General features: G+C 39.3%; 2 protein-coding genes and 1 long non-coding RNA gene across 4 annotated transcripts; all 3 read left to right on the forward strand.

Annotated features, from left to right (window-relative positions):
• Nucleotides 1-8,366: 8,366 nt before the first annotated feature.
• On the forward strand, nt 8,367-9,325 carry LOC138929160 (uncharacterized). The gene is made up of 3 exons (XR_011445605.1): nt 8,367-8,722; nt 8,785-9,138; nt 9,210-9,325. It is a non-coding gene; the product is annotated as an uncharacterized lncRNA (long non-coding RNA).
• A 9,268-nt stretch (nt 9,326-18,593) lies between these two features.
• LOC108074122 (uncharacterized) lies at nt 18,594-19,796 on the forward strand. The gene has a single exon (XM_017166023.3). The coding sequence runs from the start codon at nt 18,811-18,813 to the stop codon at nt 19,270-19,272; it is 462 nt and encodes a 153-aa protein (XP_017021512.1). The 5' UTR covers nt 18,594-18,810; the 3' UTR covers nt 19,273-19,796.
• Nucleotides 19,797-21,107: 1,311 nt separating this feature from the next.
• Antdh (Antennal dehydrogenase) lies at nt 21,108-22,177 on the forward strand. Of its 2 annotated transcripts, XM_017166021.3 has the most exons (3): nt 21,108-21,707; nt 21,779-21,969; nt 22,093-22,177. In XM_017166021.3, exons 1-2 carry the CDS (start codon nt 21,132-21,134, stop codon nt 21,953-21,955), a joined length of 753 nt encoding a protein of 250 aa, XP_017021510.1. In that variant the 5' UTR covers nt 21,108-21,131; the 3' UTR covers nt 21,956-21,969; nt 22,093-22,177. The 2 variants fall into 2 exon arrangements, with proteins under 2 accessions (XP_017021510.1, XP_017021511.1); XM_017166022.2 differs by having other exon boundaries at nt 21,779-22,177.
• Nucleotides 22,178-22,750: the final 573 nt, after the last annotated feature.

Genomic DNA, 22,750 nt, shown 5'->3' on the forward strand with positions numbered 1-22,750 from the left:
TATTTTGCGCTTCCTATGACGGTTTTCATCATAGGAAGCGCATGTTTTCTTTTGATAACAACTTTTTAAACAAAAGCATTATGCTTTGACTTTAGCTTTTTAACATCACTTGAAGAATGTAAGAGGTCAAAACACTCGTATATGTTCTTCTAATTTACCTTATAAGCGAAAACCATATAAAGAGCACTGTGGAAAAAATGTTGCTAGCGACAGGGATTAAAATTCAATTTAAATCAAAAAACTACATACAATTTTGAAGTCAAATCAAATACATTATTAAGACCAATTCATGCCTATTACATTAAAATTATTTGCATTCAAAACTTTCACCATGTTTTGCTGAAATCAGTTCTTAAACTGGTTTTCGAAAAAGTGAATTCTGCCCGAGTCGCGTGCTAATGCCTTACATTCCCCTAATTGCCTTTAAAAAGATGAAATGCCCGAAATCGGTCTTAGATCCAATTATAATGCTAACTAAGGGCTATAAGTTTCAAATTTTGAATAAATAAAATAAAGTCTTTGTAATTTTTTTCCTTTTAATTGTTTTGTAATTTTCTTTTATTTGTGTTTACTTTTATTTTATTTATGTTTACTTTATATGTGTATAAAGAAAATCAGAAATTTCAAGTTTATGACATACATATCCGACCATATAAGCTATTGTTGATCACCAGTCACGTCGATTTAGCCATATCCTTCGCCTCTCATTTTATCTATGCTTCCCCCTCCTCCTCCTATTCTTGAAAATATCTAATTGCTAACAATTTTGTCTCTTTTTCCTAAGATTTCAATTAAATGATCTTAAAAAAAATCATTTTCCTCTTCTTTAGAGTGTCCATAATGCGCTGTGCTTGGTGTTATCTCTCAGTATTTTAGTTAAATCTTCATAATAATATAGTTTTATTTAAATATGGGCACGATTTGTATTGGGACACGAACTTCCTATCTCTTATCGCCAAAGTTGTTTGTATAAATACAGCGCTTTCAGCCCTTCCAAAATCAATACAAAACGTACAAAGCCACGATGAAGATTTCCATAGTTGGTCTTGTCGCTCTGGCAGCTCTCTTTTGCACTTTGCAATTGGCCACAGCGGCTGTAAGCTTTGTACAGATTCATCATCCACATAAATACTAATTTCAATTTTATTTTATAGAGCTTTAGCTTGGCTGATGCTAAAAAGTTTTTCTTTCCACCCCAACTTTCAAAATTGTGTCCACCCTCACCTGGTTCTGGCTCAGGAAATGAAGACAATGCATCAACAGGAAGCGGAAATGGAGCTGGAGCTGGCGCTGGAAATGACACTACGGGATCGGCAGGAGCAACGCGAGCTTTACCTATACTTGGCTTACCCATTGGCAACATACTGCCTTAACAGTCGCATAACACTGGCAATGCAACCTTCCTCGCTTCACTAAGCATTTATATGCTAAATAATATTAACTATCCTGTAAATCCTGATTTATTTGCACTTAAATAAAGTATATCCCCCAAGCAATGTACGCTATTCATTCTATTTATTCGGAGTAAATTAGATGTAAGGTTAGATGAAACCCGAACGGACCTCGAGAGGCGACGCATAGGCTGATATGACCCTTACCTTTCCGGATGTGTGTTTGGATCTGGAGATTAGGTAACAGGTTTCGAAATCCTTAAGGATGTAGTAAGCAAGTAGTTAACCTGGCGCCCTCCTGGAGGCATCATCTAGTGATGCCAGTACCAGTATTCTTATCAGACAAGACACTAGAAGGCTTCAATCGCCTCGGATACATCGCATTTCCTGTGACCTGTGAGTATTTCCACTAACAGACTGCAATCTTTCCGTGGTAGGTGCAGAGTGTTTTGCAGATCGTAATGTTTCTTTAACTCGCTTTGGAGCGAACTTAGGAAACCGGCACGCTTTCCAACCAACCCGATGTCTCAGTAAGTTTTTCCGCAATCTCGTTGCTTAACTCCAGTTACTAGCCTGGTCCATGTGGGCATCGGAGATCCCAGTGCATCCTGCACCTTTTCTCATTGTGCAAAATAAGCAAATAAGATAATCGAATAATTTAAACGGCATTTGACAGGTAATTGTTGTTTAATTTATATCTGCATACGCCCACTAATTTGCCTTTTTATCAACAAAAGTTGAATAATTTTGTAGCTTTTTTTTGTTGATTTAATTAAATAAAAATATTTTGAACACGGAAAATGTATTATTTATTTTTATTTTTAAAATTAAAAATTACTGTTCTAATCTAAGATATACAAACTTTCCCAACTTCACCTGCACGAAGTTTTATTTACATACACTTACTGACAGAAACACAGATTTTAAATTATAAATTGTTGAATGTCATTTTGGGTCTATATAGTCTTGATACCAATTGATCTACACCTAGCGAGTGACGTCATAAAAATATTAATTTATGTATGTGGAAGTAAAAAATGTTTGAAGAATTGTTGCCTATTTAACTTGTCGAAAAATTCCCAAGTTCTTCACTAGGAATGGTGTGTTTGAAATATTAAGTGACAATATTAAAACCTCTTTGAGTTATGCTGGGCGTGATGATTGATAGATTTGCCTAGTATGCCACAAAAAAAAAATACAGCTTTATCCGCACACGATTCGTATGGGGACACTAACTCTTTTATCTAATGTCGCCAAAGTTGAAATGCAACGCTTTCAGACATTTCAAAATCACTCCGAAATATACAAAGTCAGGATGAAGATTTCTGTAGTTGGCCTAGCCTCATGGGCAGCTCTATGTATGTTTTATATAATAAAACAGTTTTTTACTTTACGAATTTGAATTTAATTTTATAGAGCTTGAAATGGAAATGGACCTGGAAGGCTGGAAATGAAACTGAGGGATCGATACCTATACTTGGTAGTTTTTATTGACAACCTATGTACTTCCTCTGCGCTTACAAATGACAAACACCAACTGCATTTAACAAATATATTATTTATTATATTACGGTATTAAAATTATATGGAAAATGAGAAAACCTTTGCTTACGTGTTAGGAGAAAAAAAACCAATCGATTAAGCATATGTACTAGGGTATTGACAATAAACAAGGAGAGATTTTAATGGGCTGATGAAAATATATTCGATCCAGAAAGGAAGATATGTACACCCATTTGAAAAAATAACCTAGCAGGAGAGAATAAGACCCCGACTTTCAAATAGATAAGATATAGTTGTTCAATCTGGTCCTTTCCGAATAGTATAATACAAGAAATCTGAAGAATACCAAATGCAATTTTTAATCTAAATGGATAAAAAAACGGAGATAAGAAAAGCGAAATAAAATTAAAGTTTTACAATGTTAATTTTCCGATTGTTCCTATGACAGCTACATATAGTCGTTCATTTTTCACAAAATATATAATGGAATTCTAGAGTAATAAAAAGTGTCGATGTGTCGAAGAAGATACAGATAATATTCTATCAATTTCGTTCGTCGTTCCTGTGGCATTTGGTAGTGCATCATTATAAACTTTGAAGTAATTTTTCTCAACTTTTTAGCATGAATAGATATTGTTTGCAAAATTACCAAAAATACACGCAGCACGATATATACACACCATATATGCATGCATGTACATACATAGGTATATCTGTATATTCCATGTCCAGGTGCTTATTTACCCAACCCCCTGACGGTTATTCGTGGGTCCATAATGTTCGGGGGTAACAGAAAAGTATTGTTGCCCTGCTGGGCCACTCTCAATTATTGTTTTATCTGCTCGCTTCCATTTCCGTTTCCATTACCGAGGCACTTTTATGGTCGCGCTCTTTTACTTGACTTGACCTGGCCCCGCTTCCAGCAAGGTCACTCCCAGACACGCCACACACACCGCCGTGAACACCCTGGCAGCACTCACGAACTTAGGCATACTTGGCGACTAATCAAGCCCAAAACCAAAACAACAAGGGCCATGGAACGGACACTGGGCTCTGGGAGCCGGAGGTGGGCGGCGGACAGGTCGGTCCTCTTTGTCAAATGTGTGTCATGACCTTACGCACAAACCAACACACTGGGCCAGGATGACAACTGCAAAGTGTGCGACGATATGGGCACTAAAGGAAGCTTAAACATTAAATTATTCTCAACGGAAAAGCTATAAAAAAACCTTGCATACATTTTCAGAATTCATCCACTGAGTGGATATGGAATGGAACAGGATAATAAGGTAACGGACGATATATAAAACATTAAAACAGGTTAGTTTCATAAGGATGTTTCAATTGCTACCACATCGTTGACCCATACTGGTGAACTCACACAGAAAACTACTCATAAAACCACGTGGTAGGAATACCTATAGGTATAAGTGGTGAGGTGGTCCAAGCACTCTGCAAGTGCTCTGGTGTCTCCTGTTCCGTTGGTTTCTGGCAGCTCCTGCAGCTGTTGTAATATGGCAGCCCCATATTGCGTGTGATCCTATTGCCCAATAGCTTGTTGAGCCTGTTGTGATCCTTCTTATATTCTTCTTACTTTGGGATAACAGCTCTTTTGAACGCTTCCAGTCGAAGTTTGGCAAACATAACTTCGATTTACCATGTTGGCTTATCCGTGACTATTCTCTGTTGGCCTTAGTTTTGAAATACTCAATTATTGCAGTGTGGACCGCTTTAAGCAGTATTGGTATACCTCTAATGTCACTACGTTCAGCCGAGCCCTTCCGGGCCAGCCCGTACGCCTTCCCAATCCTTGGTATGGGCTTCTTGGCATACTGTGAGAGCTTTGATAGCCGCTTGACTATCAGCCTAAATCGTCACTTTGGTATCCCTAAGGCCTCGATAGTCTTGCTGAGATCGGAAGACTGAAAGTCAATTCAATCCCAAAAAGTCCCAGCGAAAGTGCCAGCTCCCACACCACAGCTCATCTTAGAGCCATCGCATAGTAGCGCCTCTTGAACAAACATCGATGCAAAAATAGAAAAAAGTCATGTTCCAAGGATCCGAGTCTGTAATGAAAATAATTATTTTTCCGTAGAAGATTAATAAAACATAAAACTAGCTTTGTGGATCAACGATCAACGTTCGTTTAGTCAAGAAAGTACCCCTTCATGAACTTCTTGAGTAGATACGTAGTCCGGGCAAGGTCGTGTCTGTGCAGAATTTATTTGGGGAAAACATTTTCAAGGACTTGACACACTATCTCCTCCTAAATTCTGGACAAATCAAAATTAATTGACATAATTTATACGGCATTAAACCTAAAATATGTCGGAATATTAAATAAGACGAGCCGGAATGGGAAATACAAATTGAATTAATAACCTAATCAAAGCTCTGCGAAGACTTTAAAAGGCAGGTGGAATTTTCAATTAGGCGCAATCAAGATATGGCTAGAGTGGAGATAAATTCGACTTGAAATGATTTGTTATTGGAGCTGCAAACAACACACAAGGCTAGAGCTGTGGCACACGCACACATAATAAATGAAATCAAGTATTCAAATATGCTGCCATTTTCTCGACTAGAAGGGGCTCCATCCCGTCCTGGCAAGTGTTCAACCGCAACTAAGATGGCACTCAGTTCTTGGCACATCCTTGCTGCCTCCTCACCGGGATCCTTTCCCCCGGCTGACACTGACACTGAGACTGAGACTCACTCCTTTCCCCAGACTGAGACGCTACGCATCCCACATAAGTTTGCTATGGATTCTGTCAGAATGTTAATCCAATCCCATTGCGGTTGCTTTGTAGCCTCTCTATGCGAGTGTGTGTGTGTGTGTGGCCCGGGATGTGTTGATTTTTGGCTAAACAAAAAACCAAAGCCAGCCCCCGCAGCTACGCCCTGACACCACAGGCCTTAACCCTTAAGCTGTGACCATGCCCTATTTTAATGAGACGTACATATGTTTATGAAACAAAATACATAAAATTGGATTGTATATACTTGATTTTTTACCGGATCTTTTAGTTAATATTCCATATACCATATCTAAAAAAAACATCACATTCCGGTATAATATTTCAGTGGAAACGTTATTTATAGTTGCTTGGAGATAGCATGGAAGAATTCGCATAAAAGGGTTAAGCCCTTCTCCGGCAGCTCCGTCTTCGACTTTTGCTAATGAAATAGTCCCGCTCTTCTTTCCCCGAGCTCATGTGTTTGTTTTTCAGACCTAACATACAAAGGCGCCAGCTGAAAAAAGGGTACGACTTCCTCTTTCCAGCCATTTCCGGCGCTTTCTGTGGCTGCTTGCCTCTTTTCTTCGTCTTAGCCGCTCAGCTTCTGGTTGTTTTTTGGCCGCATTAAAATTCAAAATACGTTCACCAAAAGGCAAAAGCCAATTTCAACCTTCGCTGCCTGACAAAATTCATTTGGCAATCGACTGCGAACCACTGCACTATGGGGTTTTTGACCACTTTTTGTGGCATTTAATCATTTTTTAAAAGTTCTTTAAATTAAAAAAAAATAGTGGGATTGTATTAACAAAACATCGAACTGTTATGCCTCATACTCAAAATGTTAATACTTAACAGCATATGTTAGCAACAGAGCTGTAAAGTCAGCTGTTGCATCCGAAAGCCCGTCTGCTAAGTCTGCAATTTTTAGGAAGTGATCTTTGAAATTAAACTATTCGTGTAAGACACAATTTGCAACGGAAAAAACTAATGGACACTGATTTCACAGGTTTTAACTATATGTTAAATATATTAATTGTTTAAATTGCGCGTGTTTATACTGACATTTTGTCATTTTATAAATGCACCTTAAGCTGAATTTTGAGAAACAAATTTCAACTTTGGGAAGAGTTTTGAAATAGAAGTTCGCATTAGTTTTCAATGCGTCCAAGTGTATGTTGTAGCGTTGTCAATTCTGAGCAAAAATCAGTTAGTCTTATCGTGCACTTTTCCGCACTTTTTGTGTAATTTGAATTTTTCTTAGATAACCTCACTGTTTTCAACGCCAATTTGCTTGCTGTTTGTATGGGAAAACACTGAATTCCGGTCTTTTGGTTATTTTTGTTCCTAGAGAAAGCGTTGTCCGATTTTGTTCAAAATTGGTATATAGTATTAAAAGGGCAACAAATTTCAGCTCCTTAAATTTCATTAATTTATCTTAAGTTTTACCTGATCGTTTCTATGGGAGCTATAGGATATAGTTTCCTGACCCGAACGATTTTCATACTATATGTGCCTAGCGACAAAAAATGACGATATGTAAAGTTTCATGCCGATATCTCTAAATCTGACCAAGTTATTAATTAATGCCACAAAAACAGGTCAAAAACCCCATAGTGCACTGGTCCGGCTTTTTTTGTGTGTGTGTGTGGGGGGTGGGGGTCCTGCAGGAAATATTGGGGAATAGGATAGGGTTTTCGGGAGCTTCCCGAAATCCTCGAACTGAATTTCAGTGTCTCCGCCTCATGCATAGTCCATCGGCTCTTGCCATCCTTCTTGGCTGCAACGCGGGAAAAAACATATCTCTTCGAGCTTAAGACATACATACATACATACATGAAATATAAGGAATATTGAATATATATTTATATTTATTGTGTATTTAGATACACTGTTACCCAGCAGACAAAGAGCGGACATAGTGCGGATGGATCTGAAAAATGTCCCCTAAAAATATTAAATACGGACAAAGAATCGGACTTTCCGCATTATTTTCGCTAAATGCTCAAAAACGAAGGCGCAAACGGACGAACAGGGGACGAATGATGTCGTAAAAGGTCCGCAATCGATATCTTGTTCGGATTCTGAAAATTGGATTATAATTTAATATCGTTTATGAGCCAGAATCGGACGTTTTGTCCGCTTGAATCCCGCAAAACTATCGTTTTCAATATCATAAACGAACGTTTTTGTCTGCTGGTTAGCATCGAATTGAAAATTAAAATTTCCAGTATTTCCAATAAAGCGTTTTCTTATTAAGTCTATACAAAAACTTGAAAAAAAACGTATACATACATATATGAATTGGTATCGTGAAAATCTTCACAATGCAAGTTGATGTTTGAAGTTGTTTTGTCTTTTCTCCTCTCCCCTTTTTCTCTCTTGATTTTTCCCCTGGATTCGATTCGTTTGCAGTCCGCCAAATTGTGCGCTTCGTTTAGTTTTTCCTCTCTTAATGCGTATGTATGTGTGTGTGTGTGTTTTGCTGGCGCGTGTGTGTTGGTTAGTCAGCTGACAGCTGTAAGCTGAAAATTGCACGCACCAACAAATATACCCAGCAGGCATATTCCAGCTAAGTGAGTCTTGGGCTACGAAGACAACTTGAAATAATGAACTCGATGACATTACCATTCCCTTGAATATTTCATTAACAAGTTCAGAGTATGAAGCCACTCAAAATTAGGCAGTATCATATTGATTTTTTTTTAAAGATATTTTCCACACGAACTTTAGTAACTACCCTGCTATAACATTCATTTGTGTTGTAAATTAAAAAAAAAAGTCATTATAAAAATGTCAATCAAAAGAAAGAAAGCTTATTTAAATGCGGCGTCTGAAAATGTTCAAGAACGATTCGAGGTTAAATCGTCGAACTAATCCCAAACATTCTTGATTCAAGTATGAAAATTCTTAAAGCTTAAACAAATTCTTAAAAATTCTAAAAAAAAAAAATTCTTGATTCAAGCCAAAAAAATATAAATTTTTAGCTCACGTTCGCGACACTATTAGATTCGCCTCAGTGAAGAAGTTGGTAAGCGGATGGTCTGTGAATTCTGAGACTTGAGTTCGAATCCTGGCCGGGAATTAAGAAATGTAAGTACCTTTTAATAACATTTGTTTACTAATTTATGAGATTTATACCTCTATAATTACAGAAAATAAAATCGTTCACAAGGAAGTTTAGAAATAACATAATCTTAATTTAATATTGTTTAGTACTTAAATTAAGCAAGTCCGGCCTTGGCCCGAAATCATACCTACTTGAGTTTAAATTTGACAACAATAGCACGGCATGTTTGTGATAATTTCATCAACAAAAATTCATTAATAATTCATAAACAACTTACGTTTTTTTTTTACTGACAAAAGATCATTGAATTTTTCGTCAGAGTTTCATCGACCTATTTCAAAGAGTGAAAATGAGAGAGCGGAAAGTCGATTTTGGCGCGATTGTAGAATGGGAGCACGTTAATGAAATGACTATGAATTTGGCCTATTGATGATATAGGGTATACCTAATAAATATTAAAACTGAATTAAGTTTATAAATAACAAAAACTTTCTTAAACACTTTTTTTAGCATAGCTCAAAGCTGGAGACTTCGGTATGACTTTCGGCTTCCCTCACGACCACTGCTGGAGCCTTGAAAAACCAGAGCTCCCGGTCCTTTCCTTATATCCGTCCAATAGTCCTGGGTATACACTATTCGCCATCTTGCATGTGCGTCTTTACGGGGGGGTGGGGTTTATCTGACTTTTACGCATTGCAAAAAAAACAAAAAAAAAAAAAACGGAGAGAAAGGGAGGCGATGCGAAAAAGTTGGCTATGCTTCATGAAGTTTTGCCATCAATATTCCACTCCCCGCGAACCCTTGAGCCCGGCATACTGATTGTGTGGGTGCGTCCAGTGTGCGTGTGTGTGTTATGGACACGTTGTGGCGATAAATTTTGTCATGCTGCGTTATTGAACCCTTGAACCTTATAAAAATTTATAAATGTCAGTAAACTGCTGAAGGTCGTCAAACAGGTCTAAAGACCCGGCGCCCGGGACGTCAGGGCCTTTTCCCTTTGCCGGGGAACTTCACAAAAATGGAGATGAGAGATGAGGAGGCGGCCGCCACTGCTCAGTCAATGGACTGATGATGGAAGCCCCAGCTGGATCCCGGAATGCCGTTAGTCCTATATGTGTGAATCAGTAAATAAGTTCATCTGCAGAAGTGGAACTATGTATGCCTGATCTCTGGGGGAATGTACTCCCCACCCAGTTGAATCGGAAGGCAAGTCACTATTTATAATTTAGCACAATCAAATATTGATGAAAAACTTGTCATTTTATGGCTGTGCTTAAAAATGGAATTAAGAAATAGTTTTGACTTACAACTTAGGTCGCTTACTTTTCAATTTAAAGTAATCACTTCAGCAGGACAGTAGTGCAGCAGCAGAAAATGAAAAAAACGCCATTCGTTTAAACAATTTAATTTCTTCGGAGCACTTTTTATAATGCCATTAGAAATGAAAATTGACTTGGCAGGGATGCTCGTTTAAAAACCGAGTAATTTCCATGCAAAAGTGACCAGAGAAAAGATATTCAATTTTCTGATGAGTCGCATATAATAGCTCGGAGCTCTGCAACTTTATATCCCTATAGAATCCATTGCCCCTTTTTGGCAAAGCCAGCCTGCTAGCTAGTTAGAAGCTATTTCAAAAACTATAAATATGGAAATACTCACTTTGGTGCCGCAATGCCAAAAGAGCCAGTGAGTGGACAGAGAAATACGTTGTGCAAAACGGAAAGCACTGAAAAAATCACTTGGCAGAAATGAAAAACGAGTAAGAAAACAAGAAATTATTTTAAATGAAATTACAATTTTTACCAGAAAGTAGTGCAAAGTAGAGTAGGGTTCAGTTCTGACCCCGTCAAGTATATATATCCATGAATCATTCAATAAAACCATTTACACAAAACCTTTTAAATTATTTAAAATATAACTAAATTAAAATATTATATATTCTTTGCATAGCCTTAATCAGTCTGATTTCTTCCTCTGTGAAAATAAGCCCGGCGCGGGAAGTGCACCGGATAAAGAGGACACACAGAATGGAGATGAGGATGAGGATGAGGATGAGGACACAGCGCAGATGCCGCACCACGTCACTTGAATGCGCAAACACAAAGACTCGCATATGAGGCAAGGTCGGACTGGGCTTGGACCTAGGTTTTAGCCAAGATGAGTGCTGCGCTCTGTCTCGCCGAGGACCGCCAGGACTGATGGCGATGAGGACGAATGAGCTGCGACTCCGCACCTGCTCTCATAAACTTGAACATAATTCGCCGGGGTGTCCTTGACGGAATCCTCTTTAACTATAAGCTGGCAGGACTCAAGCCCAAAACGGTCGAGCACACTCGGCAAAAAATAAGTGAAAAGAAAATGACATACAATTTCAAAATCAATCAAAGAATAACATTTCAGCTCGAAGAGGGGAATACATACAGCATTCACAAATTTCAATTTCACAGAGCTTAAATATATTCTCTATCAGCATCAACAGCCAGGTCAATCTAGCCATGTCCGTTTACTTTTCTAATTTTTAACACAATATTTTCGACTTCTTAAAAACTTTTTTTATATTATATTTGTAGTCAGAAGTATAGTTTCATTACATTTAACTTGTACCTCTTATAATGTTTATTATATTAGATATTTCAAATCTAAAATTTAGTTATTTTATGCGCTTAATTTTTTTTAAATTTGATCAAAAGCAAATTATTATGTAATATGCATAAATATACAACTTTTATATATTTCCTTTTAGTTTTTCCCTTAATTTGAACAGAATGGATCGGTTCCTAATGATCCCCCTGCAAGCTTCGGCGTGCCCAAGTTAGCTTCATTTCTTGTTTATTTTGATACAACGAACATTATCTTTATCTTATCCTACATCTGACATAGATACGATGTGAAATATAAAAATGTTTTTGTTTTTTCACATAGGCATATCGAAAATCTGCCTTTGCAAGGGTATACAAAGTTCCGAAGCTGGTTTCCTTTCTTGTGATTTCTTTTTCGTTCAACTGTTAGAACGGAATCAGTGGTCAGTACTCTAGAGGACCTTCTCACATGGTATCCCTGCTCCTGGCCAAAAGGCTTTAGGTTTTACAAATGGTCAAACAGTTCAGAGAGAAATCCAGTCCTCGTTCCACGCCTGCCTGTATGTTTTCCCTCGTTAAAGATGTGAAACCGCCTGCTAAAGCTCACTCAAGTGAAAAATTTGAAAACGTCCAGTAATATGAAATGAAATGAAATGCGAAGCGAGGCGAGGAGTAGTAAAACACACACCACACAGCAAGGCCAGAAGGAACACAAAGACGGGAGTCCGAGTCAGTGGCCATAAACGAGCCAGGACAGAAAGCGGAAGCTCACGTACGGCATATTAAATAAATTGGCATGGCTGTGTGGTGCGGTAAGGACCTTACACCCAATTCCATACCACTCCTCACCATTCCGGCCCCGTCCCCGTATCCGCATCCCCGAAAGACACGAAGGCAACTTACCCGAGGCGAAGTGATTAGAAGGCAGTCATTAAAGACGACCACAATTTGATCACTTCAACTTGTTATCGGGGGCTTGCCGGGGCATACTAACAGAATTTTCCGAGTTTCCGTAATTTGCCACTGCAATTTAACGTTGTGGAAAGTTACTAGACACGCTTTTTTTTCGGTTTAAGTTTTCATAAAGTCCAGCCATCAATTTAGACAGAAAACACAGAAGTTGGGCCACTAAAAAAGGAAGTTACATGAGATTAAGACACACCAAGAAGGCCCATTTTTTGTGCTTAAAATGAAATATTATAAAAATGTATTAATCGTGTTTTAAAATATGAAATATTATTTTGAAAATAAAAATATATATGTTACTGAGTTCACTCACAAATAAGAGTATAACCACAACGGCAGAGTGCCGCAGCATCCTGAGGAGAAAACGTGAAAAAATGTCCGGGAAAGACAAATCGGTTTAACCTTCCTATACTACACTTCCTATACTACACCCGCACAATAAGCCCACAATTGAATTTATGTAAGCCCGAGTTCTAGCAGCAAAGTCTAGTGGCAAAAATCGAGAAAAAGGCAGTGAAAAAGTTTGCGGAGAACTTGGACTGCCTGGGCGTTTGTGTTATCGGTAATTATTTTGGTAGTTTTTCAAGCACTATCGCTACTTTGGGTTCTTGCTCTGCAACTAGCTCCAGCAGTCCACCAGCCTCGTCATTGCACCCCCACCCACACCCTCGGTCGAAGAGTGAACTAAGCTTATTTACCCATTCTTACTAATGGCCCGGGAGGAGTCCAGCGGACAGGCAGATAAATATGGAAGCGGGGCGAAAAGTGGTCCACCAGAGACAACTGCAGAAATACGATAAAGCAAAGACTAAACAGTACAGTGGGGCGATCGGATCGGAAATACTGGAATAATAATTAGAAATAGGTATACTTATGTAATTAAATAATAGTATAGAAAAGGAACAGTAACTTGAATACGTGGCAGAATAACACAAATAGAAAATAAACCATCTGTATTACATATGAACAGTACTCAAAAACTGACTAAGCACTCGGGAAATAAGATGTACTCTTGTCTAGAGAAAGCCGGGATGCCGTTGCTTGAGCCTTCATCTTGTTTTATAGTCATACATAGATTCGTAAAGCCATCCACTGTGCGAGTCCTTTGTCTTTGCCAGCCACTTGAATGTTTGCTGTTCGGAGCCAGGGCAGAATGCAGTTGCCCAACATATTTGACCCAAGTCGGAGGAAGCTCCCTTTTCCGTTCCCAATTTTCTCCCGCTCCTCGTCCTTTATTGTTAAGGTCCAGCTGTGGCATGCGTTTGTTTGCAAACTTGATGAACTATGCACTTCGTTGCTGCTTCTTCGGTGCTGCATTCCACCCGGATGCTTTTTCGACATCCTTTTCTATTTCCCTGTTGCCAATATAGTAGTACATAGAAGGCTCACAGTTTGGGCTGGTCAAGGTTGAGCCGTGAAATATTAACCCAGTCGATCACTCCCGAAAAAAAATTGGGAGAGCTGCAGCAAGTCCCTTTCGTGGGATGGAGCCTTGAGAAAAGTCTTACTTTTTACATCAATTTATCAGCATCAAAAATAATATTAAGTATGGTATGTATGAGTATCACAAAGTTTACAGCGCTCTCCTGTAAAGTACCATTTTGAAAATCGGTGTCACAATAAATTAAAATTTTAAACGGGCAAAACGAGCGACTTTTTAAAAAATTATTGTGGTGAAACGGCTAAAGATAAATTAATGTATTAAATACCATATAATAACACAACATTTGAACAATTTTTGATACCTTTGTATTGCAAAATATTTAGAGGTAGAGGAGTTATAGGGAATCTCCCGAGTTCCTCCAAAAAAAGTTGGTTTGCGGTGTACATCCTAACTGTTCTAAATGATAAGTGTCCCAAGGTACTCCGTGGCGTTTTTATTTACAAAATTTTTCCCCGATTTTTTATAAAAATTTAAAGTCAAAACCCCGATTTTTGACTAAAAAATTAAGTTAATTTGTCAAATTAGAAATATAATTAAATTAAACATTTAAAAAAACTCAACGTGAGTACATGTAAAACTACCTATAGCAGTTATGTTCCAAATTTCAAACCGATCAATTTCTTTTGATTGCCTTATTGTAATCGAACGATTCACCACCACCTCAAATATGGGTACTCCCTTGACTGACCCACAGCAATCCTTTTGAAAATATTTAAAATAAATATAATACTTTCTATTTCTCTTTTCTATGTACATTACAAATAAATGATTACAACTTAAATTATAAAATAATACAAATTGAATTATTTATTATTGAATAAAATACAGTAAGACCAAATTCGCATTGCTAGATGGCACATTCTCGACAACAAAAGCCATCTGTATCTCATAAGCACCCCAGGTATGGGTACTTATATCACGAAATGGTGGCATTATAATGTATTACACTTTTTTGATATCGGATGATTCTATTGACAGTTAGGAGTACACTGTAAATTAACTTTTTTGGAGGGGATTCGGGAGATTCCCTATAACTTTCATAACTCTAAATACATTTCAATCCAAAATTTAACAAAAAATTACTTAAATGTTCTATTATTATTAAAATTAATAAGCTAACTTTAGCCGTTTTGCTACAAAAATGTTTCTAAAAGTTTTCTGTTTTACACCGAATTAAACGGTAAATTAACTTAATTTTTTATACTGTTGCAGGTTATTATAGTTTTAGTCAGTATTTGCATCGCAGTGAAGAAAACATTTCCGACCTTATATAAAGTATATATATATATATATAGAATATATAGAGTATATATAGTTTTGCTCAGCATCAACAGCCAAGTTGATCTAGCCATGTCCGTCTGTCCGTTTCTACGCAAACTAGTCCTCAGCTTTAAGGCTAAATGAATGAAAATTTGCAGATAGTCTACTGAATACTCTTTACCATATAGCTGTCATAGGAACGATACGAAATATAAACTGGGAATGAAATTTAATCAAAGACAAATTTTTATTTACTATAAATATATATATTTTGTATATATCTCCTGTTAGTTTTTCGTTTCATTTGAACAAAATGAATCGATTCTTAATGATCCAATTGCAAATTGCAAGGGTATACTAACTTCGGCTTCCTTTCTTGATTATTACAAAAATGTAAAAAAAAAATTAAAGAACCATATGTGTTTTTCTTGTCTCCAGTAAAACTGTATGTGTTGATATTTTATTTCTGCTGTAGATAGCTATTTTACTTAACACTTCGCTTTGTGGTTTATTTGTCTGCGTACTTGTGTCGTACTTATGTTTCCTCATTTGTTTGGCTCTGATTTAATACGAGCAATGACACAATGTTGACGCAGCCGAGGACAGGCAATTTAACTAGGATGTCGCCGCTGCAGCGTCAAGGACGCGAGCATGGCAGTCGGATGGTCCGAAAGGTCCGCCCAGGACATCCTCTCCCCTCCGTGGTCCGTGTCCCATTAGGTGAGGGCCTTTGTCTTTGCTATCATTATCAACACCCTGCCATGTTGAGTTCTTTCTTTTTTTCTCGCCTCGCTGCTTATTCTTCCTCCCATCTCGTCACTCGCTCGTATTCTCATGCACGGAAAGAAAACTTTGGAGGCTCCTTGAGGCCCACGGTACGTATACGCAATGTCCAAGGCGCAGCATTTGTCGCTGCACTGGAATTCCCCAGGTGGTCTTGCGGCTTCTTCTTGGTATCCATCCAAGCAAGCACGAAATGACGCGGAATAGGTCCTTAGAGCCAGCTTATTGATGTTGAAAAATCTTTGCTTATTCACCCCTTTATTTGATTTTACATACATATCAATGTCATCACTTCCTGCCTAGATTTTCTCCCTGTGCAGCTGTTGCCGCCTATTTCGCTTTCGCCTTCGTTTCCACTCAGTTCAAGTGTTTTGCATTTTATGCTTGGAACGGGAATCAAATGAGAATAGCCAACTGAGTGGAAACCATAATGTACCCTGTTTCAGGGACAAACCTATACTGGCTCCAAATAAGAAATAAATTAAAAAATGTCTCTTACATATAACAATTAATAAATATAAAGACCGTGGCTAAAAAATATTTTAAATAATTAATTACTCTCCCCTTATAATTACGCACTTCAAGCACCCTAACTGTGCCCCATGGCCTATACCACGCGCTGATACCCTTTGGCGAGGAAAACGTTTGTTGCCACGTCTCCGTCATTATCATCTGCGCTGCACCACGGCAGTTGGCGTTCTTTTTTAAAAATTAACACAAGGCTAAGCCAACGCGGGGAATAGACATAAGAGAAATACGTCTTAGGAGCAAAAAGAAAAATGAAAGGAAATGTCATTTCTCACAATATTAAACCTGTACGCTAAATAATATAGAATTGCCTGAGTATATAAACGCCAAGGGCCAGATGTAGAGATTGTTTTGCAAAAGTCATGTATAAGCTGAATGAAAATATTTACCAAATTAGGACAACCCCCAGAGGAGTGCCAGGAATATTGTATATTCGCAACAAGAAGCGAAGCTGACTTCGGCATGTCGAATGTTGAATACCCTTGGAGCTTGCAATTGAATTGATTTCTTTTTAGTCAAATGAAAAGGAAAACTAACAGGAGATATGTATATACAAAATATATATAATTACAGACAGCATTTAACAATTTCTTTTAAATAAAAATTTAAAAACATATTATTAAATCGTATAAAATAACAATACTTGGGATTTGAAATATGTTATACTATAATAGAAAATATAAATATGTATGCTGAACAAACACAAAGTAATAACAACTATAACTACATTTACCTATACATATTATATTATATTCAGAGAATACTAGGTTACTCGAGTAATATGTCGTCCTCATGTCCTGAGATCGTCTGGAAGCCTTCGCTTGAGACTTGAAGCTGCGAGGCGTTCGTAACTCCGACTCGAGTGCCGGTTGATCTGCTCCCTGGTAGAGGGAATGTGGCGGTCACTTGCCTGGGCCTTGTTCCTAATGTACCAAGGTGCGCAGCATTCGGGTATGGACTCTTTGGACCTTCATGACTTTAGAGGCTGAAACCTTGCCCCACAATTGGATGCAGTATGTCACCGAGGACACAACAATTGATTTAAACAACAACATATTGTTGCCAAGGCTGAGCTTGCACGTAGGTCTAAGCACGCAGTTGAGCTTCCTAAGCTTAGAACGACATTTAGGTTCATCCTTCGTTGTGTGCTCTTTCCAGGTGGGTCGCTTGTCCAGGATCAGACCCAAATACTGCGCCTGTGGGGCTTGTGGGATGGGGAGGTCATCAAGATGAACCCTAGGAAGGATCTTTCCTCTTAGGGTGAAGTTGCAGTGCTGCGACATTCTCCCATTTATCTCAATATTCCACCTATGGGTCCACTTGCCGTACGAATCCAGAAATTCCTGGGTGATCATTGATGCTTGGATTCGACAAGAGGATTTTGTAAGGAAGGCAGTATCGTCAGCTTAGGTGGCCAGTAGTGGCTAGGTTCATTATGACATGATACATCTGAACAGGGTCTACAGAACTGGGCCCAGGACGCTTCCCTGCGGAACAATTCGAATGCTTAGCCTTTCCCCTCTCACCTCGACCATAAAACTACGATCGAGCAGGTAGGATTTTGGTAGTAGGAATTGGCCAAACGTGAAGTAGGGACTTCAACTTATGAAGTAATGCCATCATGCCAAACGCGGTCATGCTTATATTCAACAGCATTTAAAATGTGCTGGACAACTCGATGTGCTTGCTTTGGGGTCCCATGATGCTGCCTAAAATCAAACTGGTGGTCGGGAATGGCTACTTGGACGCTTCCTACTCCCATTATCCTACTAGGAAATATTCTCTCGAACATTTTAGAGAATGTGTGTAGCAAGCTTATCGGTCGGTTCTGGCTTTGGTATCATTGTTATATCAGCACACTTTCATTGGGAGAGGAAGTGGTGGAGTTAAAATGGAGAACAGGGGAAAGCTTTGGGAATTCTGCTAACAATGTCATAGAATCCCGTCGTTTTACTGCGATGAAGCTTTCGAATAAGAAAACAAATTTCTTCTGGACTTATGTGTTGGATCGGTAGCGCTTCCGGGGAAGCAGCATTTATGAAGGATAGTGTTTCTGCAACATCCTCGTGGTTTAAGAGGTCAAAAGGCGGAAAGCGTTTCTCTAGTTCGACCGCAAAATCTAACGAATAGACGGTCATGGCTAGATCGACTCGGCTGTTAACGCTAATCAAGAACATATCCACTTTATAGGGTCGGAAATGTCTCATTTCAAATAATATTATTAATTATTCCTAAAAAATTTAAAAAGTTACATATTGATCAAAATGAAACACAAGCAATCCTTGGAATCAAAATGTCACATCCAATCTCCGACGAGCCCGACCCGAGCCCCAAACTATTCAGTCTTTCTTCCGAGTTCGATCAGTTCACACCGATTAGCGGAACAAAATTTGTGTAGTAACTAAGTTTTTTGGTTAAAATTTGTGTTAGGTAAAAAAAAAGTCATAAAGCTGTAAATTCCGGCTAGTTAGTTTTTCAAGTCTTATTATTTTCCCATTTTCCATCCCAAAATTGTTCAAGTTTCTATTTAAATTTTTGATTTGTGAACGAAATGTCGAACGCCTTCTCTTACTGGAACGGGCAGCCCCTAAACGCGAATGTGTATCCCCAGATGGGGGATCTCATGCAACCGCAGCCCGGAAGGGGACCACCCGCCGGAGGATTCGGCGCTGGCAGGTGGCACGGCCAGGAGGCTACGACGCAGGCCCACTCCCCGGCTACGGCGCCTGGGCCATACCCCTCGGCCGGCGGAGCCGGGCTCGGCCTCTGCCAGGGCGCAAGCATGGTGATGCCGAACTTAAATCCCGGCGCCCAGATGGGCATGGGTGACTACGGCACCGTGAGCTCCCCGCTGACCTGCAACGTCCCAACCAACTTCTTCAGCCAAGGACAGAGCCAGTACGAGCCTTGCATCGATAACGGAGAAGCCTTCTGCGCCTACAACGGCATGGACATGAGCATGAACTATGGCGGCGGGCAGGGCCAGGCCCAGGGCAAGGGTGGCTTCTGGTAAGGATCGGCGCTTAGAACTCGACCAAGGGATGAGCTGGATCACTCAAGACACCGCCAAGCTTCTCCAGTCCACTCCACTCTGCTTCCACCATACAACACTTTTGGCCACTATTACCGAGCATTTCCGATGTTATATATCATGCTGTCTCGTATATAACATCGCCTGTTTCGTTTTCCACTGCAACACATTGCCCTCAAACCGTTGTTTTGGGTTCTGGTAGGGCTCAAGGGGAGTCGACGGCAACCGAGTTTAGGAGTCGGATCAAGCCCCTTTGTACAGTTCAATATTCTACTGAGACGCGCCACCGCCTACTTCGCTATCCGGTCAGTGTAAGGGTGGCTTCTGGCAGGGATCGGCAGTAGCAGCAGCAGCAGATCGCTTCAACTGGAACTAAGGAAGTCAACAGCGGCAGTAGGAGCTCACAGTTTTCAATGAAATCGAAGCAATACCCCCACGTACCCTATTGCATACACTTGGCTCGGTAATAGTGGCCCAATAAAGTATCGCCTGTTTCGTTCTTCCAAGTCTTTGTGTTATTTTTCGGTCACACACTGATAGAAATAAAATCTTAATACCCTGCAAGGGTTAATGTCATTTGGTTTTTAATTCATTAAGCGAACTTTAGCTGTTGCGCTGACAACAAGTTCAATCTACGTTATTGTGTTAACTTCGATATCGTTAGATAACTCACTTTAGTGCAAATGGATTTTTAATTGGGATTTACTAATCTAAATTAAGATTACATTTTCTTTGCAAATATTTATAATGGCGTGGTGTTTTGGTATCAGATCTTCCCTGAAATCTCTTTCCTGCTTTAATAAAAAAATCTGTACTCTTGTCTAGAGTTTATCTCATTGAAACTAAAACTAAACTTTCTTAAGAAGATATTTTGTTATTAGAAATGAGGAGCTTCTCAGGTGTTTAACGAACCGAAACAGAAATGAAAATAAAATTAAATATAATGGAGACCCAAAAATAATTTACAATAATTACGCAGTGCAAATGTGGAGGTGATTTATTCTATTTAGTTCGAAACTATTGCGGAAATTACTCTAAAACAGTATATATTTAAAGCTGATGACTGAAATTATTGCGTCACTTCAACAGGCCATACTTAGGAGTTAGGCTTTGGCAAATGCCATAGAATTATACACTTGGTAGCATATGTATGTGTTTAGCAAAGTGCCTTATTTGAACAAACAACACACTGGCCAGGCTAATTCTCATAATTTCCGCACAGAGTATCACTTTAATTGGGTCACCAGCCCCTTATACTTCTAAACCTGAGACGGAGTCAAAGTAAGCGTGCGTTCTGAGCACCAAGCACCATCATTTGAAGTCCCAAGACCAGATCTCAGTCGGAATACGGCCAAAAGCAATAGAAGCTGTCAGTGTAGCGTTCTCATGTATGCAAATGCGACGTCGCCAAGCCCCTTTCGACGGATGATGGGCAAGACTGATTGCCGCGAAATGATTTGCAGTTTCCGCACAAACTAGACACGCTAACACGTCCAAAGCCCAATCTACCGAAAGAAATGTGTTTTTTTTAATAAAAAAAAAAATAAATAAAAAAAAAATAAACAAAATTGTAAATTAAACAATGTATTACAACTAACGTTCAATTTTTAAGGTTAAGCTATTGCATTCATAAATTGTGACTTAAATTCATAATCATAACTCTTGCTCCTGTAAAAATGCTACCCGATTTTTATCTGTGTAATTTCCCAGAACTCGTTCCTAAAGCGGCTAATTGTCGCAACCAACCATCTCATCACATCTTATCCCAGGCTTATACATATATAAACCCGGGCGTCTTTCCAAGATCCGAACAAAAATCGATCAAAATTCAAGCGGTTAACATGGAACGCTGGCACAATCGCGTCGCAGTCGTTACGGGAGCAAGTTCCGGCATTGGATCTGCCATAGCCAAGGATCTGGTCAACGCCGGCATGACTGTAGTGGGCCTGGCCCGTCGGGTGGACAGAGTGAAGGAGCTGCAGAAGGAGCTGCCGATGGAGAAACGGAGCAAGCTTTTTGCTCTCTACTGCGACGTGGGCAGCGAGAGCTCTGTGAACGAGGCCTTCGACTGGATCATCCAGAAATTGGGTGCCGTCGACATCCTGGTAAACAATGCCGGAACCCTGCAGTCGGGTCACTTGGTGGACATGAACCCGGCCCAGATGCAGCTGGTGCTTCAGACCAACATCATGGGCATCGTTCTCTGTACCCAGCGGGCCGTCCGCTCGATGCGGGAGCGCAAGTTCGATGGCCATGTGGTGCTCATCAACAGCATCCTGGGCCACAAGACCATGACGGCCATGGAGGGTGTGGTGCCCGATGTCAACGTATATCCGCCTAGCAAGCACGCGGTTACGGCTCTGGCCGAAGGATATCGCCAGGAGTTTATCGGACTGGGCACCCGCATCAAGATAACGGTGGGTTTTGTTTTATTGAGCAACTGATTTTAATATATTGTGTATACTACACATTTATTTTTCATCTGCAGAGCGTCAGTCCGGGAGTAGTGGACACGGAGATTCTGCCCGACAGCATCCGGGAGGTGATCAAGGACCGCATGCTTCACTCGGAGGATATTTCGCAGGGCGTGCTCTATGCCATCGCCACGCCGCCTCATGTCCAAGTGCACGAATTGACCATAAAGCCGATAGGGGAAACCATGTAGAGATCTCCATGACGGTATTTGCTATTAATTACATTTTTTTAGCTTTATCATTTCTTTGTGACTCTGTTACTTATGCTTTGTGTTACTTTTGACACAGTTTTGTTTATTTGTTCTGTTTGTTTCTGTTTCTGTTTAAGGATTATGGATGCTTTCATTATTTTGTGAATATTAAGAGCCACAATGCAATATAAATTTAATAAATAAAGCACGATTTTTTATTAATTTTCTATTCCCCTACCTTTCCTCAATTTATAAATAAGCCCTTTGTATTTAACAAATTTTCTCAAGAACTAAAAACGTTTGTATAGCCTTTCAAAGGGTTTTATGTTTTTAGTCAGGAGTTTTCAACTCAGTGATGGACCCGAATGCGACCCTATAAAGTGTATATGTAGAGTCTTGATCAGCTTGAACAACCAAGTCTCCGTCTGTCCGTTTCTCCGATTCTATGTAAACCAGTCTTTCAGTTTTAGAGCTGTTTAAAGCAAGCTTTTGATATAGTTTTTATTGTGTATCATGTCAAAATTTTTTTAGAAAATGAAAATTCAATGGACCTTTATTGTCTTTCAACATATTTCCATCTATCCCAAGATGTTAATATAGTACACAAAAATTATCGTGAGTAGAACCAAGAAATTTGTTTGGCTTGAATTAAAGTGAGGCTGCTGTCTATCCATTTTGTTGTGGGACTTGGTAATTGTATGACAGTTCATATAACTGGACTTATTGTCACTTTTCGTACCAGTTTATGTGCGTTCGCGGACTGTAGTAACTGTCAGCTGCAGTAGTAGATACCGT

This window comes from Drosophila kikkawai, chromosome X, assembly GCF_030179895.1.
Source record: "Drosophila kikkawai strain 14028-0561.14 chromosome X, DkikHiC1v2, whole genome shotgun sequence".
Classification (NCBI taxonomy): Eukaryota; Metazoa; Arthropoda; class Insecta; order Diptera; family Drosophilidae; genus Drosophila; species Drosophila kikkawai.

What these genes read in the sequence shown, in the direction of transcription:
- LOC108074122 (XM_017166023.3), top strand. Translation starts at nt 18,811, where the DNA reads ATGTCGAACGCCTTCTCTTACTGGAACGGGCAGCCCCTAAACGCGAAT.
- Antdh (XM_017166022.2), top strand. Translation starts at nt 21,132, where the DNA reads ATGGAACGCTGGCACAATCGCGTCGCAGTCGTTACGGGAGCAAGTTCC. An exon ending in GCACCCGCATCAAGATAACG is followed by an intron (nt 21,708 to 21,778) that starts GTGGGTTTTGTT and finishes TTTCATCTGCAG; the next exon opens with AGCGTCAGTCCGGGAGTAGT.